At 54.6% G+C, this 19,709-nt stretch overlaps 1 protein-coding gene across 1 annotated transcript in view; it reads right to left on the reverse strand.

Moving 5' to 3' along the window:
- Positions 1-203: 203 nt before the first annotated feature.
- PLA2G4F (phospholipase A2 group IVF) overlaps positions 204-19,709 on the reverse strand; it is a 21,720-nt gene continuing 2,214 nt past the window's right edge. Inside the window, exons 5-23 of the mRNA XM_060175711.1 lie at positions 18,182-18,318; positions 16,760-16,896; positions 16,554-16,682; positions 15,311-15,351; positions 15,148-15,190; positions 14,528-14,594; positions 12,270-12,439; positions 12,053-12,166; positions 11,898-11,935; positions 11,601-11,736; positions 9,395-9,531; positions 8,831-9,053; positions 6,725-6,839; positions 6,426-6,563; positions 6,219-6,326; positions 3,690-3,884; positions 3,408-3,574; positions 1,802-1,988; positions 204-1,530 (exon numbers count right to left, since the gene is read on the reverse strand). Of these exons, the coding sequence (XP_060031694.1) occupies positions 1,307-1,530; positions 1,802-1,988; positions 3,408-3,574; positions 3,690-3,884; positions 6,219-6,326; positions 6,426-6,563; positions 6,725-6,839; positions 8,831-9,053; positions 9,395-9,531; positions 11,601-11,736; positions 11,898-11,935; positions 12,053-12,166; positions 12,270-12,439; positions 14,528-14,594; positions 15,148-15,190; positions 15,311-15,351; positions 16,554-16,682; positions 16,760-16,896; positions 18,182-18,318 (2,506 nt within the window). The 3' untranslated portion in view covers positions 204-1,306. The remainder of the gene's footprint in view (positions 1,531-1,801; positions 1,989-3,407; positions 3,575-3,689; positions 3,885-6,218; positions 6,327-6,425; positions 6,564-6,724; positions 6,840-8,830; positions 9,054-9,394; positions 9,532-11,600; positions 11,737-11,897; positions 11,936-12,052; positions 12,167-12,269; positions 12,440-14,527; positions 14,595-15,147; positions 15,191-15,310; positions 15,352-16,553; positions 16,683-16,759; positions 16,897-18,181; positions 18,319-19,709) is intronic.

The raw sequence follows: 19,709 nt of genomic DNA on the forward strand, positions 1-19,709 counted from the left end.
TAGCGGGCAGAGGAAGGGAAGCTGGCAGGCAGGACGAAGGAGTCAGTAGCACACAGTTCCTCTGTATTCCTGAGAACACTTACAGCGCACTCCGACACTGGGGCAGAGGTCGGAGTCCCTCGTGCAAGTGTGGCTTTGGCCTTGGGCTGTTATCAGTGACCCAGTCTACGTCTCCTCTCACAGAAAGCCAAAACTGATTGTGAGAAGCTTCTCACAGAAGATGTTTATTTGAGGGGTGGCTGGGGGTCTGCTCAGCAGAATGCTGTGTTACAATCTGAAATCACCTTCCCACCTGCGGGGTGAAGGGGGGGTCTCCAGGAGAAAGGGAACACATGAACACCTGAGTTCTCGATGGGAGTGTGCAGGGAAGTCCTTCCAATCTCTTGGGGTGGCCCCTGCTGGGCTTGGTGGCAATGAGGGGACAGGAGTCAAACAACTGGCAGACAGACCTTAATCTCCCTAGACTTCATCAGGAAGATTAGGATTTTTTTAGGTCAAGTCCTATTGCAGGATGTTAAAGGCAGCACAACGAGAGGAGCTAGCACTGAGGTGGGGGGGGGGGTCCCTGGTGCCCCTGGGAGCATCAGGAAGAAGGGGGCTCAGAGACAGCACTCATTTCTTAATTATCTGTATAGTTCGCAGAGCTGGGGCCTCATGCATGTGGGCTTTTCCCAATCCCAGGCTGATAGACTAAGCAATAGCACAGTCCCAGAACTTGCCCTGGTGCCTCAGTTCTCCTTTATGATGCCAGGGTTTGAACCAGGGAGAGTACATGAGTGGCCACATGCCCAGTCCAGGTTCACCTCCTTCTAGGTGAGGGGAACACACTGACTGGAGGGTCTCTTGGCTCTGATCATGATTTACAAGGAGAGCAGCTGGTTACAGGAAAGGAGTGGTAGGGGCCAAGGTTGGGTTGAAGTGGGAAGTGGTCCTTCTTACATGTTAAGGGAGTATCATCCTGCCTGACTTCATCTGCCTTCACCAGGGTTACAGATGTCCACAGCTCCTGTTCTGGTGAGGGTCTGCAGGCCCGTGCACCCTGAAGTTTATGTGTGTTTGGGCAGCCAGTCTCTGTAAACACTTAAGTATGAAGGGACACCACACCAGGGCCCCACCCACCCTGGAGAGAGACATCTTCTCCCAGAGACACCTATGACAAGGTCCTGGCCCCAATGGACCTCCAGGCAGGTCCCAGAAGATGAGAAGCTCCCCTCCCAGCCCCCTGAGACTATCACTCCTCCCTCTTATCAAACCCTGTCCTAGAGCCCCAAGCTCTCCTCTCTGCACACTCAAACCCCAGCCGGGGTCAGCCCCCTGCCCTGTCCCCAGCCTGTTGCCGCCTGTCCAGAGCCAGCTGAAGGGCCTGCCTCACAGTTTCCACATTGTTCAGGACGTTGTAACGGCCCAGAGCCACCAGCCGCTCAAACTCCTCAGGTTCATAGGTGAAATCCATCATGCCGTAGGGGGTGTCTGGCCCGTGGATGGCAAAGTCCCCAAAGGCCTTCTCCTCTGCTGTCTGTCGCTCCACACCTGTGGGTGAGAAGTGAGGGAAGGGTCAGGTGGGGGCACACTGTGGGAATAGCAGGGAACTTCCAGCCCAGAATTGGAGGGCATCTGCTGGACCCATGCGGAGCCCTGGGCCTCCTACATCTTAGCTCTCCCGCCCAGCAGGAATGGCCGGGCCTGCGACAGTGAGACTCAGAAAGCAGAGGACAGTGAATGGGGAGGCCAGGCCCTGCAGGCAGCACACTCTAACACAGCCCTGGGCTCCACACTCTCCAGCCCAGGGCCGCCTCCTCACCTGGGGCCAGGTATGTGCGGAAGGTGCAGTTGACCAGGGGGAAGTGCAGCACAATGGGTGAGTGGGGGTCCTCAGCATTGGCAAACAGATAGCACTCGGGGGGCTCCTCCAAGTCGTCAGGGGACACCTCAATCCTGGGAAAGGGGATGCCTCGGTCCAGGCAGTACCTCTCAGTCATCTGTAAGACCTGGGCAGGGAAGCAAGCCTCGGACCCTGCCTGCCTCCCACTGGGACCCACACAGGCCCAGGCCTCCAGGCCAGCGCTGCCTCTGAAGGACTTCAGGTAGGGGCACCACCTGTGTGAGCCAATCTCCTCAGATAAAACAAAATGAGCATAAGTCTCTGGCAGGCCGTTGAACAGAGGAATAATCACCAGCATTCCATCATCTCTCTTCCCGTGCAACACAACAGCCTTCCGGGACTCTCCCCGCTCTTTATTACGGGGGACCCATTGCAATTTCAAAAGGTTGGAAGTAAATGATTCCAAAAGGTCACACTGGAAGAGGCTGTATCTAGTGAGAGGTCTTATCTTCTCATCAGACTCAGGAGAAAGGGAAGGAGAAGAGAGCCCAATAGTGGTGTTCATGAACAAGATCTACAGACCCCACCTTTCTATTTTTTTTTTCCTCCAGGGTTATTGCTGGGCTGGGTGCCTGCACCATGAATCCACCGCTCCTGGAGGCCATGTTTTTCCCCTTTTGTTGCCCTTGTTGTTGTAGCCTCGTTGTGATAATTATTATTACCATTGTTGACGTTATTTGTTGTTGGATAGGACAGAGAGAAATGGAGAGAGGAGGGGAAGACAGAGAGAGAGGGAGAGAGAAAGATAGACACCTGCAGACCTGCTTCACCACCTGTGAAGCAACTCCCCTGCAGGTGGGGAGCCGGGGGCTCAAACCGGGATCCTTATGCCTGGTCCTTGCGCTTTGCGCCACGAATGCTTAACCCACTGCGCCACCGCCCGACCCCCAGACCCCACCTTTCTGTCCATGTATAGACACTTCTTAGATCCTTTGCACTGTCCCAGATACTAAAGAATGAGAAACGAAGAGCCAGTCACAGAAAGGATGTCTCTGTGGATGGGGGGGGGGGGGGCCTTAACCCTGTTACCAAAAAGTCTGACAAAGGACAGACCACCACACCCAGGTTAGTCGCTGAATTGCTGTTACCAGCCAGCCACATGACAGGCCCCTTGCTCCCCTAGCTGGTCTACTACTCTTTTATTTATTTTATCTTTTATTAGTAATTTAATGTTGATTTACGAAATTATAATAGGGGTACAATTCCACACTGTTCCCACCACCAGAATTCTGTGTCCCCATCCCTTTCCAGTGGAAACTGTAGTATTTCTCAGGTCACAGATATGGGTTGACTGTGTGTGTGTGTGTGTGTGTGTGTGTGTGTGTGTGTGTGTGTGCATTTTTATTCTCTTTATCTTCACACCTATGTCTATTACTACTTCAGAATATCCTTCTTCCTCTTCCCTCTCAGATAAGCAAAACTGTGCCTGACTTCCTCTGGTGTTTTCTAGATTCACTTCCCCAAATGTCCAGCCAGGCCACCTCCACCCCCTCTCGGTCACCTCTGCGGTCCCCAGACCCCTTACCTCAAACGGGGCATCCAGGGAGTAGTCAAAGGACAGGATGAGGTCCACAGCTCTCTGCGGCTGCAGGCTTAGCGGGAAGGGCGAGTTGATGGCAAAGCCCCCGTCCACCAGGTACAGGCAGTCGCACATGGGCGTGAGCTGGTTGGGGAAGGCGTCGGGGTGCGAGTCTGCAGGGAACAAAAATGCTCGCTGGCTCTCTGAATCCTTGGGGGTCTCCCATCCACCCTGGGCAAGGGGAAAAGGCTGGTCAGCCAGAGGCATGGGTGGCAAGGGAGACCCCACCTTTCCAGGCCACAAACTCCCTGCCAGCCGTGTAGTCCTTGTGTAGGCAGAGGCCCCGTGTGAAGTTGAAGTTCTCCGCGGACGTGAAGCGGGAGGTAAAGATGTCCAACACCGCCTGCGAGAAGGGTCCCTGCGGCGTGAAGAGCCTGGTGCGCAGGCGCGCAGGGTCGTGCAGCTGAAGGTTCTGACAGTCCTCTGGGGGTGTGGGGGGTGGGAAGTGGTGGGTTAGGGGGAGGCAGGTGATCAGATAGAGTGAGCAGGACTCCCCCCTCTGCCTGCAGCCCTGCAGCTCTGCAACCCTGTAACCCTGCAGCCCCCTTCCCCACCCCCCACTCCCATCCCCTGTGATCTCTCAGCCATCTGAGTTTTTTTCTTTCAAGCCCCTTGTGGTTTGAAAGTTGCCCGTGACATTGCATTCGTCAAATCATCATCCAGTCCCCACCTGTTCAAGAACCTGTTATTTTTGACTTTTCATCTTTTCTATCATTTATTTGTATTGAGGGAATGTTTTATTAAGAATGCTCTTGTCGGAAGTCGGGCGGTAGTGCAGCAGGTAAAGTGCAGGTGGCACAAACAACAAGGACCGGCGTAAGGATCCCGGTTTGAGCCCCCGGCTCCCCACCTACAGGGGAGTCACTTCACAGGCGGTGAAGCAGGTCTGCAGGTATCAGTCTTTCTCTCCCCCTCCCTGTCTTCCCCTCCTCTCTCCATTTCTCTCTGTCCTATCCAACAACGATGACATCAATAATAACTACAACAATAAAACAACAAGGGCAACAAAAGGGAATAAATAATTTTTTTTAAAAAAGAATGCTCTTGTCTCAAGAGTAGGATTTCAGATCTCCCTCAAATAGAAGCTAGCACATTTCACCCACCACCAAGGTGCCATCTCCCTCCACTGTAGGAGTGGGTCTCCTCTTTATCACCAAAAGGGTCCCCTTGGAGCCCCTCCTTCTCCCTTAAGTGTCCTTGGTTCTTCAGATAAAGACTAAAGGTTCATGTGTGTTTCACGCTCTCTGTTTCTTTGCTTTGCTTCTGAAGCCACAGAGATGAGTGAGGTCCCCAGTGTATACACAGCAGGATACTACTCAGCTGTCAGGGGAAAAAAAAAAAAAGAGTTCTTGTACTTTGCTCCAACGTGGATGGACTGGGAGAGGCTCGTGCTAAGTGAACTACACCAAAAGAAGAAAGACAGACACCAGGCAGAATCAGAACTGCATCCAGGGAGCAGCAACTAACTGAGCAGTTACTGCCGGCCAGGTGTGTGGGGTGTGAGGGCTGCAGAGGTGAGCAGGCTCCCAGTCCATTCAGGGACAGTCCCAAACAAGCCATTCTCACACTGCCCTCCAGGTCAGGGTGGTGACAGGAGCCCACTCAGCCCCGCCATGAGCCTAGAGGGAGGGGGTGAACAGAGAAGCCCCCGATAAAAGGTGTCTGAACAGACTCTTAAATACCAAGCAAAGAAGGGCTAGGTGGTGCTGCACCTGGTTGAGCGCACATGCTATCATGTGCAAAGGACCCAGGTTGCAGGGCTGCAGGTACCTCAGTTTCTCTCTTCATCTCTACCTCTCCCTCCTCTCTCAATTTCTCTGTCTCTATCAAAATAAATAAATAAATAAGCTGGGGAGGGGCAGGCAGTGATACACCTGGTTAAGCAAACACATTACCATGCCCAAGGACCTGGGCTGGCTTCAAGCCCCAGCACCCCACCTCCAGGAGGGAAGCTCCACCATCAGTGAAGCAGGTCTGCAAGTATCTCTTTCTCTCTGCCCCTCCCCCCGCAATTTCTATCTGTCCTATCAAATAAGAATTAAAGGAAGGGGGAGTCAGGCGGTAGCACAGCAGGTTAAGCACACGTGGCGCAAAGCACAAGGACCAACAGAAGGATCCCAGTTTGAGCCCCAGGATCCCTACCTGCAGGGGAGTTGCTTCACAGGCGGTGAAGCAAGTCACTGCAGGTGTCTGTCTTTCTCTCCTCCTCTCTGTCTTCCCCTCTTCTCTCCATTTCTTTCTGTCCTATCCAACAACAACATCAATAATAACTACAACAATAAAACAACAAGGGCAACAAAAGGAAATAAATATTTTAAAAAATAATAAAAGGAGGAAGGCAAATAAAAACAAAATAGCCACGAGAAGTGGTGGATTTTTCTTGCAGGCACTGAGCCCCAGTAATAACCCTGATGGCAATAAAAATAAAATTAACAATAAAGACAGAAAGAACCAAGCAAAGTTCTCTGGAAAGGGAGCTGGCAGGTGCTGTCTGCAGCAGGAGCTCGGCAGTCACTGTGGAGAGGACTCTGCCAGCTGGGTGACCTGGTGGGGCACTGCAGAGCAATGGAAGGCTCTCTGTGGGTGCTCCCCGAGCCCCCACCTCAGCAGACCCCTGAGCATCTAGGGCCCCTAAGCTGGACCACACCCCAGGGCTCAGCCCAGTCCTGGTTATGGTGCCCTGCTCCCCCTGCCCCTGCCAGGCATCTGTGACCCGATGGGCATGTGGCATGGAGGGGCTCAGGTCCCCATCCTCACCCATGATGTTGATACTGCCTCGGTACCAGTCCAGGAAGCTGAGGCCCGAGCCGGCCATCTTCAGGAAGATCTCATCCAGACTGGCAGCAAAGGCACTGCCCCACAGCCCTGCAGGGGGACAAAAGGCAAGGCCCTCCGGAGCTCCCTGTCCCAGAGCCAGGCCTGCCCCTCCCCTCCCTCCAGTCCTGGGCCTGTAGCTTAGCTCACCTTGCAGGTAGCAGATTCGGGGCTCTGGCCGAGGCTGCAGCAGCCGCCCCATGAAAAACTCTGAGCCAAAGAGCTCCGTGGGGACATATGCTCCGTACTTGGGGAAGCCAACCTCATAGGGGGTGAATTCACACCATTCTGGGGGGGCCAGAGTGAAGGAAGTCCACCAAGGGCTTCTTCCCACCTGGGTGCCTGGGCTCCCCCAACACTCTCACCCCAGCAGGAGGTGCTCATGGGGGCCTGGCCTCTCACACCCCACCCATCGCCACTGCCCTGTCCCCAGACCCAGGCCAGGCCACCTGCAAAGTCTTCCCCGCTGATGTTGGTGCGCACGTTGACGCTGGCATAGATGGGGTAAGGGTTCTGGCCTTGGGCCACCGCCTCCTGCTGGTCAGATAGTTTGGCCGGGTTTTCCTGGTCAGGAGAGCAGACTCGTGGGGGTGGGGGGACTAGAGGGGCAGGGTATCCCCCAGCTCACGGCCCAGAAACGTGCTGGGTCTATCACTCATCCTGCCACAAGAGCCTCTGGAGACAGCTGTCCAAGACATGAGCTTTGTGCTGCCACAGAGGCAAGGCCATCAGGCTTTCTGTGTGGTCCCAGCAGCGACAGGCACCTGCCCCACTCTACTGCTCACAACAGAACCCAAGGGAAGCAAGGTAACATTTTAAAATGAATAAGTCAAAAAAAAATCCAGTCTCACTGAGCTGGGTAGTGGTGCCCCTGGTTGATCTCATATGTTAACAAGCTCAAGGACCCATATTCAAGCCCCCAGTCCCCATAGGTGGGGAGAGGGAGTGGAGGAAACTTCATAAGTGGTGAAGCAGGGCTGCAGGTGTTTCTCCTTCTCTCTCCCTAACTCCTCCTCTCCTCACTATTTCTCTCTCTGTCCTATTAAAGGAAAAATAAATCATAAAATGAGAATTCAAAATATCAAAATTAAAAACACTTAGGTCCAGTGTCATTTCTTTAAAAAATACAAAAAAAAAAAGTGAACTGGGAAGACGGTTCATCATGTTAGAGCACAGAACTTACATGCCTGAGGACCCAAGTTTGATCCCAACACACACACACACACGTCAGAGCTGAGCAGTGCTCTGGTCTTGAGCTTTCTCTCTCTCTCAAGTAAATATTTAACAAGGGCCGGTGGTGGTGCACCTGGTTGAGCACACGTGTTACAACGCACAGGGACCCCGGTTCGAGCCCCCAGTCCCCACCTGTAGAGTGAAAGCTTTGTGAGTGGTGAAGCAGGGCTGCAGGTGTCTCTCTGTCTCCCCCTCTCTATCACCTCTTTCCCTCTTGATTTCTGGCTGTCTCTGTCCAATAAATAATATAAAGACGTAAATTTTTTAAAACTATTTAACAAATAAATATTACTTAAAAAATGTAGGGAGTCGGGCGGTGGCGCAGTGGGTTAAGCGCACGTGGCGCAAAGCGCAGGGACCGTCGTAAGCATCCCGGTTCGAGCCCCGGGCTCCCCACCTGCAGGGGAGTCGCTTCACGGGCGGTGAAGCAGGTCTGCAGGTGTCTATCTTTCTCTCCCCTCTCTCTCTGTCTTCCCCTCCTCTCTCCATTTCTCTCTGTCCTATCCAACAACAAAGCAACGTCAACAATGGCAATAATAACCGCAATGAGGCTGCAACAACTAGGGCAACAAAAAGGGGGAAAAATGGCCTCCAGGAGCGGTGGATTCATGGTGCAGGCACCGAGCCCAGCAATAACCCTGGAGGAAAAAAAAAAAAGTAAACTGGGGACAGAGAGAATGTCCATCAGGTATGGCTGATGGCATGCACCTTGCTACCATATGACCCAAGTTCAAGTCCCAGCACCACCCAGAGGTGCAACGGCAGTAGAGGAGACTCCTGTGCTGAGATCTCTCTGAGTGTCTCTGTGTCTCTCTACCTAAGTGAAAAAGTGGCCTGCAGCAGTGAAATGGCACATACACAAGACCCAGGCTTCCCAAAAACCAAATCACTAGAAACATGGATTCTGTACTTAGGACCCCAAAGCTGAGAGCCTCTTCAGTCCTTCCCAGCACATCTCAGGGCTGTAGCTCCAGAAGCTGCCACCAGGGGCGCGAGTCAAGTCTCAGGTGCAGCTGAGAATCACTTGGGGACACCTCCGAAGCCCACCTGCGCTGGGGGTGTCCCCCGAGCCAGCCAAATCAGCATCCTTAGGGGTCAGGCCCAAGCCTGAGTGTGTCAGCGATCCGAAAGTAGACAAAGCTGAGGTCTACAGACCCCAGGGACAGCAGGCAGGAAAGAGGAAGACTACCCCCCAGGGGTCCCCCTCTTGCACCCCAAACATTCAGACCTCGGGGACAGTTCAGCCCTTAGCCAGAGGTGGTGCTAGGCGCTGGAAGGGTAGGCACAGGGGCCGCGATCACCTGGCACCTGTCCTCCCTTACCTCTTGGTACAGGAAGTACTCCACGAGAAGGCCCCAGAGGTCGATGAGGGAGACCCTGTGGCCCGCGCCCTCCCGGAGCCTGAGTTCCTGGGTGTAGTACTGCAGCCGCTCCGCAGACACCGCGCCCATCTTGCTGCTGCAGACTCGAGCCTGCGCACACGCGATGGGGCCCTGCAAGGGGGCATGGGACCAGCCCGGGTCCTTGTAGAGAGTTGAGATGCACCTGGGGGGGGGGGGGTGTGAGCAGGGTAGGGGTGCAGGACCAGGCAGGGGAGCAGAGCAGGCAGGGGTGCTGTGAGCCAGGGCAGGGGAGCAGCTCCAGGTAGGGGTGCTGAGACCCGAGGCAGAGGAGCAGGGCAGGCAGGAGGCATGTCAGAGTAGGTGAGTGACCCCCATGACTTGTACTCACTGTCCTGCACCACCCGTTGCAGGGTGAGGGCGGCGGGAGTCTCCCACTGCTTCTAGTCTGCACCCAGGGATCGCATCCCAGCCACCAGGTCATACCCCAGCCCCCTCAGGGCTCTCCACACCCTGGCAGGTGAACCCGGGGACCCCTGATCTTACCAGGTGGACCCAGAGACGCCACTCAGGTAAGTGACCGTGTCCAGGATGCCCAGCTCCTGCAGCCCGGACAGGCTGCCATACAGAGAAGACATGGCCCGGGTTCCACCTCCCGAACCCAGGACCGCCACCACAGGCACCTGTGCACAAGCATCATCAGGTTAAGAATTGTGCCACATCCTTGGACATGTCAGACACAGACTCTCTGGTCACGGCCTCTGCACAGCCCAGGGAGACCCCGCTTCACAGAGGGAACAGGCACGGGAGGGCTGGGTGGTGAATGGTGATCAACAAGAGAGACCCCATTTCAGATCTTAACCTACCCTCCCACCCCCTGCACTAGCCCTGGCCTTCTCCCTCTGCCTTCTCCTGCTCCCTGTACTTTGCCTTAGTGACAGGAAAGGAATGTGTTCACTTACTGTGCATGGGAGTCTGACAAACCAAGACCTGGCTGCAGACAGAAGGCAGAGAGCAGACGAGAAACATCTCTGGGGGGGGGGGAATCTCTGCAGCCCAGCACAGAGACCTCCAGACACAAGCTATGCACAAGCCTTGAATTTGTTTTTTATCAGCTTAGCAGGCTAGAGTGATACACCCACCACAAGGGTCAGAAGGAGAGACTGGCTGCTCCCCTTCACCCTCTCCAGGACACTGTCCCTTCCCTAACTTCCTTCTCCCTTTTTTACCCTGCAATACCCTAGAAACCCAGCGTGGGGGAAGAGGTGGTTCAGGGAGCTCCTGAGTCCTCCATCTTCTCAGGTGGTTAGCACCCAAGTAAAGACATCCTGTCCTTGTGTCTGGAACATAGCTTTTCAGGGGATGAGCACCAAACCTGGGCGTTCATCCAGGACCACACAGTTAGTAAGTGACGGCCTAGCTCAGCCAGGCAGTGTGGCTGCAGACATTCCTTTAAGTATCCTACCAGAAAGCCTCCTTCAGTGTATCTCATCATGTGCAGAAAGGAAAAGCCATGTGAGGGGGGCCGGGGGTTGGCACACCTGGCTGAGCACACAGGAACCCAGATTCAAGCCCCGGCTCCCCACCTGCAGGGAGGGACACTTCACAAGCAGTGAAACAGGTCTATTAGTGTCTATCTTCCTCTCTCCTGCTCTGTTTCCCACTTTCTTGTCAATTTCTCTCTGCCCTTTTTGAAAGAAAAAAAGGGAAGAAAAGAAAAAATGGTCACTGAGAGCAGTGGAGTCCCAGCACTGGCACGGAGCCCCAGTGCTAACCCTGGTGGCAATGAGAAAGAGGGGGGGGGGGCTCCAAGTGGTGGCTCAGTGGATAAAGCCAATGACGCTCAAGCATGAGGTCCCTAGCTCAATCCCAGGTAGCACATGGACAACAGTGATGTCTGGTTCTTTCTCTCCTCCTGTCTTTCTCATTAATACTTTCTTTAAATGAGAGAAAAATGGGGGGTGTGGGGTGTGGAGAGAAAGAAAGGAAGAAAGCCATATGAAGTCAAGACAAGAAGCATCCAGCCTCACTACAAGCCAGGAAATAAAACAAGGTGGTGCTTGAATCCCTACACAGTCACACACACATGCATTCTCTGTGTGTGTGTATGTGTGTGTGTGTGTATGTGTGTATGTGTGTGTGTGTTTGTGTGTGTATGTGTATGTGTGTATGTTTAGCAGAACCAAGTCCTCACACATGCCCAATTTCACCATTCCAGGGCCAACTCTTTCTTTCATGCATATATATATATGGAAAAAGAAGGAGAAACAGGGGGAGAGATGCCTTCCCCTCGTGCAGTGGCAACATCACATAGTTCCAGGGTTTGAACCTAGGCCAATGGGCAGGGCAGGGCAGGGCAGGTGAGTCCCGCCAGGTGACCTATTTCTTGGTCTCTAACCTTTATTATACACACTTATTTATCTGCTATCTGCTGAGGGGGGACACTAGAGCATCACTCTTGCATATGCAGTGCCAGGAATTGAACCCAGGGCCTCACATACGCAAGGATCTGTAGTACCACCCTGCACACACTCTAGCCTGCAGCACCTTGAGCTTAAACTTGGTAGCCTCCAGGTGAAAGAACAGATGTAAGCCACCCATTTTCAGCCAAGCTCTCTTAGAGACAAGGCTCTGACCTTTCCAACTGTCCCCCTCCCTTAGTCCCACCTGTCACCTCTGCCGCTCCTGGTTTCCTGTCCCCTCCAGAGCAGAGGCTGGGTGGGTCCTGGAGCCCCTGGGGTGCCCTTCATACCTGGCTGTTCTCAGGAGCCTGGCTCAGCCCCAGCACCCGCTGCAGGGCCCTGGCCACCACGGGTCTCCTCTTGTCCAGAAATGCCTGCTCTCCATCAGAGAGGTCAAAGCTGAGTCGCAGGTCAAGGTCCTCTGAGCTGCAGATGGAGTGAGGTGCTGGGAGGGAGCTGGGGCATACCAACCTTCCACAAAGCTACCAGACCCAGAAGACAAGGCGCTAAGCCCCCCCCCCCCCCCCCCGCATAGTCAGTCCCCAGAGTCCCCACCTACCCCCAGCCTAGCCCGGAGCCCCGCTCACCTGAGTTCTGCCTTCACACTCAGAGCCACCTCCTGGCCCTGAAGGAAACACAAGCTGGTCCCCAGCATGCAGAGTGAAGTGACCCTCCCACCCAGGGCCCTGGCTTCAGGCTGGTGTGAACACCAGGCCAAGTTCCCCCAGCCCCACACTCTTACCTCCCCCAGGGCCACCACACGCTGCTGCTCCTGGCCGAGGGGCAGGGCAGCCAGCAGGAAGCCCCCCTCACTCAGCTGCCTGGTCTGGGCCTCCAGTTCAGTGCCTGGGTCACCCTGCAGAAAAGACACCCAAAGTGTGTGTGGGGGGGGGGGTGGGAGGGTTGTGCCTCCAGGGGTTCCCATAGTTCCCCAACTGCCAGTTCTCGGGGTCATTTACCTGCAGGACTGAGAGCTTCTCCCCCATCTCCAGGTCCAGCCTGGGGCTGACCACGGGGTTGACATGGAAGCGAAAAGTCGGGGGGAGGCCCCCCTCTGCTGGAGGCTGCAGGGGTAGGAGCTGTGGCTTCTCATAGGCCCCAGGAACTGCCAGGTGAATGTACCTAGAGCCTGGGAGCAGAAGGCCTAAGTGAGGGGCCAGGTGAGGGCTCAGATGAAGGCCCAGGTGAGGGTCTAGATGAGAGAACAGATGAGGGCCCAGGTGAGGGCCCAGGTGAGGGATCAGATGAAGGCCCAAGTGAGGGACCAGGTGGGGGACCAGGTGGGGAACCAGGTGAAGGCCAAGGTGGGGGACCAGGTGAGGGCCCAGATGGGGATCCAGGTGGCTGACCACAAGTCGGAGCCCAGATATGGACCCAGTTGGGGGTTCAAGTGAATGCCCAGGGGAGGGACCAGATGAGGACCTGGGTAAGGGCCCAAGTGGGGACCCAGGGGAGCAACCCAGGTGGGGGTGTTGTTTAATCCCTCCACTCTCTTCTATTTGGAAGTACAAGTTGTCACCACCCTGCTCAGTCACTGGCAGGTGAAGGACTCTCGGGTCCTAGAAGCCACACGGGTAGAGGTGAGATTTGGGGAGCTGGGGAGCAACACAGCACAGTAACCAGGGAAGTGGGCCTCCTGCCTAGAGCTGCTGGGGCTCATGACCTAGAGACAATCATCTAAGTATCTCAAATCGAATTCTACAATAATTATGATCATGTACTAGTACACCAATTACCAGTTTGTAACTGACTGCTCCCCATTTCTCACTCTCTACATGACTTCTGTCCGCCTGGCATTGAGAAGAGATCTGGAGCCAGAGAGAGAACAGAAAAAGTTTATATAAGGCAGGGAGATAGCACATCAGACAGAGTACAGGATTTGCACACCTGAGAATTCCCACTTCATCACTAGTGCTACATGTACCCTTACTCTTCTCTGCTCCTCCCCCCTCTCCTGTTACTTCATGGCAGAGCTTGTTGTTGAGAGTGAGAATCAACAGGGCTAAAAGGTCCTCTGGATCCAGGCCGGTGGCCATGCACTAGCTGTGTAGCCTTAAGTGTGTTCTCTGAGCTCTGTCTCGTGAGAGCAGGCTAATGACTGTCCCCAGGACCACTGTTCCAAGGGTGGACACACAGCACGTAAAATGCTTAGCCCAGCCTGTGACTCATGGGAGGGGCCAGATGATGTTATGATGATGTTATCTTGGTGGAGCCCCTCCCATGGGCCAAATCAGCCTGGGAGGGGTCTCAGCTGTCATTCTGTATCCCCTGCACCCCCAAAGGGTCCCTCTGAGTGGTCACCCTGAGGGCAGAAAACAAGAGGGCCCCAGCCCTTCCCGCTTCTGGAATCTTTCTCCTGCAACTCCCTGTCCCTGTCACACCCACTGCCGAGCCTGCCTGTGGCTTGTTTGGGCAACCAGTGACAGTGCGTTTATCGGGGGCTTGTGAAGAAGCCCAGTTCACATGAGCCTAGAGAGCCTGGTCACAGGAGGTGGGGGAGGGACATGCACACAGCTGGGTTGTGGGAGGTGGGCGGGGCCCCAGCTGACCACAGGCAGAATCAACACCACTGCTGAGGTGGACGGGTGCTTGTATAGAGTAGTAGTGAGGCTGACACAACTTCTGTGCTCAGATCCTTGTAGGGACGGGGAATTCCCTGCTTCCGGAAGCAATTCACCCCCTCCACCCCAGCGCCCCCAGCTTGGAGGAGTGAAACCTTCACAAACCTCCTGCCCCAAGCTACCTTCCCTCTCCCTCTCTCTTCCTTTCTTCCCTCTCCCCACCCCCATTTCTTTTTCTTTGTCTGTGGGTCTGGGGCCACACGTAGGCACAGTGTCACTGCTCCTGAGCCAGCTTTTCCAGTCAGACAGAGACAGAGATGAGAGACACCACAGCAGCACAGCTTCCTCGGGTCCCAGGCGGTGCAGGGCTCAAACCCGGGCTACACACATGGCGGTGCAGGAGCCCTACGTGGCAAGCTGCCTCTATGACCCCACCCAGATCCTTGTCACTTTTTAAAATGTAATTTGTCATTTCAAGATTTATTTCTTCTGGCATAAGGCAGTACCTGGGATTGAACATGCAGTCTCTGGGGCCTCAGGCCTATAAGTTGGTGCCTTCACAGACTGAGCAAGCTCCTCAGCTCCACCCTGCAGTCAGCACCCCGCGCCCACACCCTTCCGGGAGAGGAGGACCCCAGACCGCTGGACAGACTCACCATATTCTCGAGCAGGGGCTGCCCCGTCTCCGGTGAGGGAGCCCTGGATCCTCAGGCAGGGCTGGGCCTAAGGAGAGCAGAAATGTGAGGGGCCCTGTGTGGGCTGGAGCCAGGATTGGGGGGGGCAGCAATCTCAGCAGTGGGGGCACCAGGGAGGATGGTGCCAGCAGAGAGAGATGGGCAGAAGGTCATTATTTTTTTAAAAATATTTATTTTATTTATTTATTCCCTTTTGTTGCCCTTGTTGTTTTATTGTTGTAGTTATTATTGTTGTTGTCATTGTTGGATAGGACAGAGAGAAATGGAGAGAGCAGGGGAAGACAGAGAGGAGGAGAGAAAGACAGACACCTGCAGACCTGCTTCACCGCCTGTGAAGCGACTCCCCTGCAGGTGGGGAGCCGGGATTCGAACCGGGATCCTTATGCCGGTCCTTGTGTTTTGCGCCACCTGCGCTTAACCCGCTGTGCTACAGCCCGACTCCCAGAAGGTCATTCTTAAACCCTCCTTGGAGATGTCCCCCAACAAGTCTCCCCTCAGAGGAGGGTGGGGCGCCCCTCAGAGCCAAGCGGTCATATGTGCCCCACCCCCAGAAGACAGCCCCAAGCGGCTCCTCTACTCACCACCAGGACCCCGTTGGTGATGACCTCTGGTGAGGGCGCCTGGCTGCAAAGGACAAGAGCCGATGGGAGACCATCATCCTGTGGCTTAAAGGCTGATGTCACCATCATACTGAGGCCAGGCAGCTGGAAGACTCCGGGGAGCACCAGTGCCACCGGGACTCACCTGTTCTCCAGAAGAAATTCCACCTGCAGCTCTTGCGTACCCTGCACAGAGGGGGTGAGCGGACACCTGTCTTTGATGGGCTCAAGGCCTCGGGGACCAGCCTGGTCCACCAAACCCCTCCCAACGCACTCAGTTCTGGGACCAGAAGAGGAGGCAGCTGTGGCTTCGCAGGATGGTTAGTGTCCTCTCCACAAGGATCTTAAAACTGTGTGCTAGGCTGGCAGCTGGCCCACTGGGTAGAACACACACTTTGCTGTGTGCAAGGACCTGGGTTCAAACTCGGGCACTCTATGGATGGTGCCGTGCTGTCCCTTTCTCTCAAAAATAAAGAAAGGAAAGAAGGAAGGAAGGAAGGAAGGAAGGAAGGAAGGAAGGAAGGAAGGGAGGGAGGGAAAGAAGGAGGGAGGGAGGGATGGGAGGTAAAGCGTGAGACATGATGAGACCTCTGTAACAATAACAATTTTGTAAATCAATTTATCTTTTTAAAAAATGGAAGAATTGAGCTCATGAGGCTACTCAGCTGTGTCACACGTGTGTGAGGCCCTGGAGTCATAGTTATTTATTTTTCTTTATCGAGGGCAGGGGGCAAAGCACCCACTCCTGGTGCCAGAGATTGAACCTAGAACCTCAGGCATTGAACCTAGAACCTCAGGCATTGAACCCAGAACCTCAGGCATTAAACCTAGAACCTCAGGCACACAAGTCCTGTGCTCTACCAGCTGAGCTTCTTCCCAGCCCCTCAGAAAGCTGACTTCCCCCCTTCCTATCGCAGAGATGAATTTTAAACCCAGCCCCCAGTGCACTGTGTGCCCTTCTAGACACTGAGGACTCGGCATGGTGTTCAGGACTGGCCCAGTGCTGTGACCTCAGGTGTCCACATGTTGGTCCCACATTAGGGAGAAGTGTTTGAGGGAAAGCTTTATCTTCATTTTTCTGCAGAGCCAGGGAATGAACTCAGGGTCTGGCTCACGCTCAAACCACGGAGCAGCCCATGGGCCCAGTGTTCTATCCTATCCTGGGGGAAGGGAGGAGCGGAGAGACACCGCAGCCTGCCTCCACCATCCCTGGAGCTCCACACGGTAGTGCAGGGCTCCTTGGACCCAGGACCATTGCTTGTAGTCTCTTGAGGGAAACCTCTAACCAGTGAGAGCTGCAGGGGTGGGGTTCTGTCCTGGGACCCCCTCCTCCTGGCCAGTGCCTGCCTCCTCCCTGTCCTCGGTTGCTGGCACAGGCTGGTGCTTACCTGCTGGTCGAGCAGGAAGGTGTGTCTGTGGGGCTTCCCGGGCCTGAGGCTCCTCAGGTCAAATAGCAACAGGGACAGCTGGCCGCTGCTCAGGACATTCTTGTCATAGAGGGTGAGCTCCAGCACATTCTGGGGACAGGGCAGGCTAGAGGCGGGCCCCCCAGAGGACCTCCATTCCCCCTCAAACCCAGCTCCCCAGCCCTCACCTTCACAGCACTGTGGATCCGGTAGTGGAAGGTCTCATTCCACTCAGGGTCGCTGCAGTTGGCCACCGTCCTTGTCTGAGCAGGGCTGGGAGAGGCTGTGGGCAGCCACAGCTGCACATAACAGTCAGCTTTGGACACTGCGGGGGAGGGGGGTGTCCTCAGCCTCCAGAGCTTACAGCTGAGGAGCTGGGGGGAGGCTGGGGTGACAGCAGTGGTGAAGGGTGGCACAGTGCCAGAAGGCAGATTTCTGCTACCACTGAAGGAACGTTGTTTTATTGGAGCCACAATCAGAAGGCAGGTTAAGTGATGTTTCAAATACACCTCTCCTGCTTTCTGAGGGCTGCAGACACTCACTCTCTCTCTCTCTCTGTCTCTCTGTCTCTCTCTCTTTCTCATTTACGTGCTTATTTATTTTAATGACAGAGACAGACAGACCAAAGCATTGCTAAGCTCTGGTTTATGGTGGTGCTGGGATTGAACCTGGGACCTCAGAATCTCAGGCAGGAGAGTTCTTTGCAGAACCATTATGTTATCTGACCAGTCCACCAGCCTCTTTCTCCTACAAGTGGAGGTGAGGGAGGCAGGAGAATCAGGAGCTGGATTTGCTGGATTTGGGGGTCAATCAGGAAGAGGCCTAAGGTCCCCCCCCCGATTTATTTTTCTTCTCTCTCTCTCTTTCTTATTGCCTCCAGGTTTATTACCTGCACATGAATCCACAGCTTCCAGTGGTCATTCCCCCTCCCTTATTTTTATTTGATAGGACAGAAAGAAATTGAGAGAAGAGAAGGAGTTAGAGAAAGAAAGACAGGCATCTGCAGACTTGCTTCACCACTCATGAAGCATCCTCGCTGCAGGTAAGGAGCGGGGCTCAAACCCGGGTTCCTGTGTGGGTCCCTGCGCATAGTACTATGTGTGCTTAAGCAGGTGTGCCACCACCTGCCCGCCCCCCAGACCTTTCTACCTCTATGACCACAGCTCCTCCTAGAACAAAGCCCACCTCTGGCCACCCCCACCCTGCACTCCAGGGCCTCCTGAGACTGCCTGAGCCCAGGCCTCCTGGGGCTGATTTAGTGACCCACATGGAGGGGTGGGGAGAGCAGTTGCCTCCCAGCCAGCGCAGTGGAATCTTGCCAGGCAAAAAGGTCACGTGGCACTGAGTCCTGGCACTCCCAGAAATGCCTGCAGTCAGCTCCCCCACCCAGTGGGAGCTGGACACAACAGCTCTTGGTGAGAGTTGGCTTCCGGTGATGTAGGCCTTGCACGTTCACCAGTCATGTTGCTTCATCTCCCAGGGCCAGTGAGAGGCCTCAGTCAGCACAGCCCTCCCCCAGCCGGCTCCGCAAGGCAGCCTCCCACAGCAGTCAGCTCCAGCCCCCACAACCCCTACCCACACACACACACCAGTGGAGGTGGGTCACTCACACAGGTCTGTGCCTTGGATGTTCCTGGCCCTCAGCACCTTCACCTGGAGGTCATAGTACGAGTGGGCTTCCTGCTGAAACGAGATAATTCCAGACTTGTAGGAGGCTGTCCCTCTTCCCATTACAGAGCTGCTGCAGCTATGTCGGGGGGAGGGGGTCTCACTGATGTTGCTATATGGGGACCTGGGAGGTCTCTGTAGGGCCCCAGTATTGTCAACTCAGAGTGCTGGTGATAAGCCAGCCAGGCCTCTAGAATCAGGCTGGGTTCAAGTTCAAGTTCAAGTCCAATTCAGGATAAATGGCCTTGGACAAGCCACTGGATTTCCCAGGGCTTAACTTTGCCCACCTACAAAATGGGGCTGAAGAGGCTCCCCTTACAGGCCGCTTAAAATCAGAAGCTGTGTGGAATGTCTGGCTCAAGGAAGGCAGTACTTAGTACGCTCAACCATTTTCACTAACGCTGGGTAGTAAGCACCCAGCCTGGCACAGGCCCCCTCTAGTAGACTGTTCTGCACAACCCCTCCCCCCACCACACACACCTCTGTAGCTGGAGCAGAAAGGGAGAACTGGGGGAAAGGCTAGAGGACATTAACTATTAAAAGAGAGGGGCTGGTGGTCTGGGAGGTGGCGCAGTGGTAAAACTTTGGACTCTCAAGCATGAGGTCCTGGGTTCGATCCCTCGCAGCACATGTGCCAGAGTGATGTCTGATTCTTTCTCTCTCTTCCTATCTTTCTCATTAATAAATAAAATATTTTTTAAAAAGAGAGAGAGGGGGGCTAGGGATTGGAGAGAGAGCATAGTGGCTCTCATGCCTGATGCAGGTTCCAGCAACACCATAAGCCAATGCTCTGGTTAAATAACAATAACAATAATAATGATTATGATAATGATAATAATGAAGGCCAGGGTGGTGGCACACCTGGTAGAGCCTACATGCTGCAGTATACAAGGGCCTGAGTTCAAGCCCCTGGCCCTCACCTGCAGGAGTGAAGCTTCACAAGTGGTGAAGCAGTCCTGCAAGTATCTCTCTCTCTCTCTTTCTGCCACCCCTTCCCTCTCAATTTCTCTCTACCTCTATCCAATAAAATAAAAAATACTCAAACTCTTAAAAGAGAAAGCAGGGACCCACCCCACCTACAGCTTCCTGGCAAAGGCTGGACCAGCCAGCCCTGGGGCACACTGAGGCAGGCCACATGGGGAAGGAATCTGGAGTCTCTGGCTTATCGCATTTGCTGAGCTGATAAGGAGCCTGCAGCTGGACTCAAAACAGAATGGGCAGCCAGCAGCCTTTTGGGGGCCACTGTCCCTTCAGCATCCAGTGAGCATATGCTGTGCCCTCCCTACACCCAGCTCCTGGGACTCTGCAGCCAGGCTGTGGTATTCTGGGTAAAACTCAGCCAGCAACGTGTATCAGGGCCTCCCTCTATGTCTAGCTGGGAGATGGGGACACAGTATTTCCAAGGTCATGTCCTATCCAACAAACAACAAAATGGGGGGAAATGGCTGCCAGGAGCAGCGGATTCGTAGT

This window comes from Erinaceus europaeus, chromosome 16, assembly GCF_950295315.1.
Source record: "Erinaceus europaeus chromosome 16, mEriEur2.1, whole genome shotgun sequence".
In the NCBI taxonomy this organism is placed as follows: Eukaryota; Metazoa; Chordata; class Mammalia; order Eulipotyphla; family Erinaceidae; genus Erinaceus; species Erinaceus europaeus.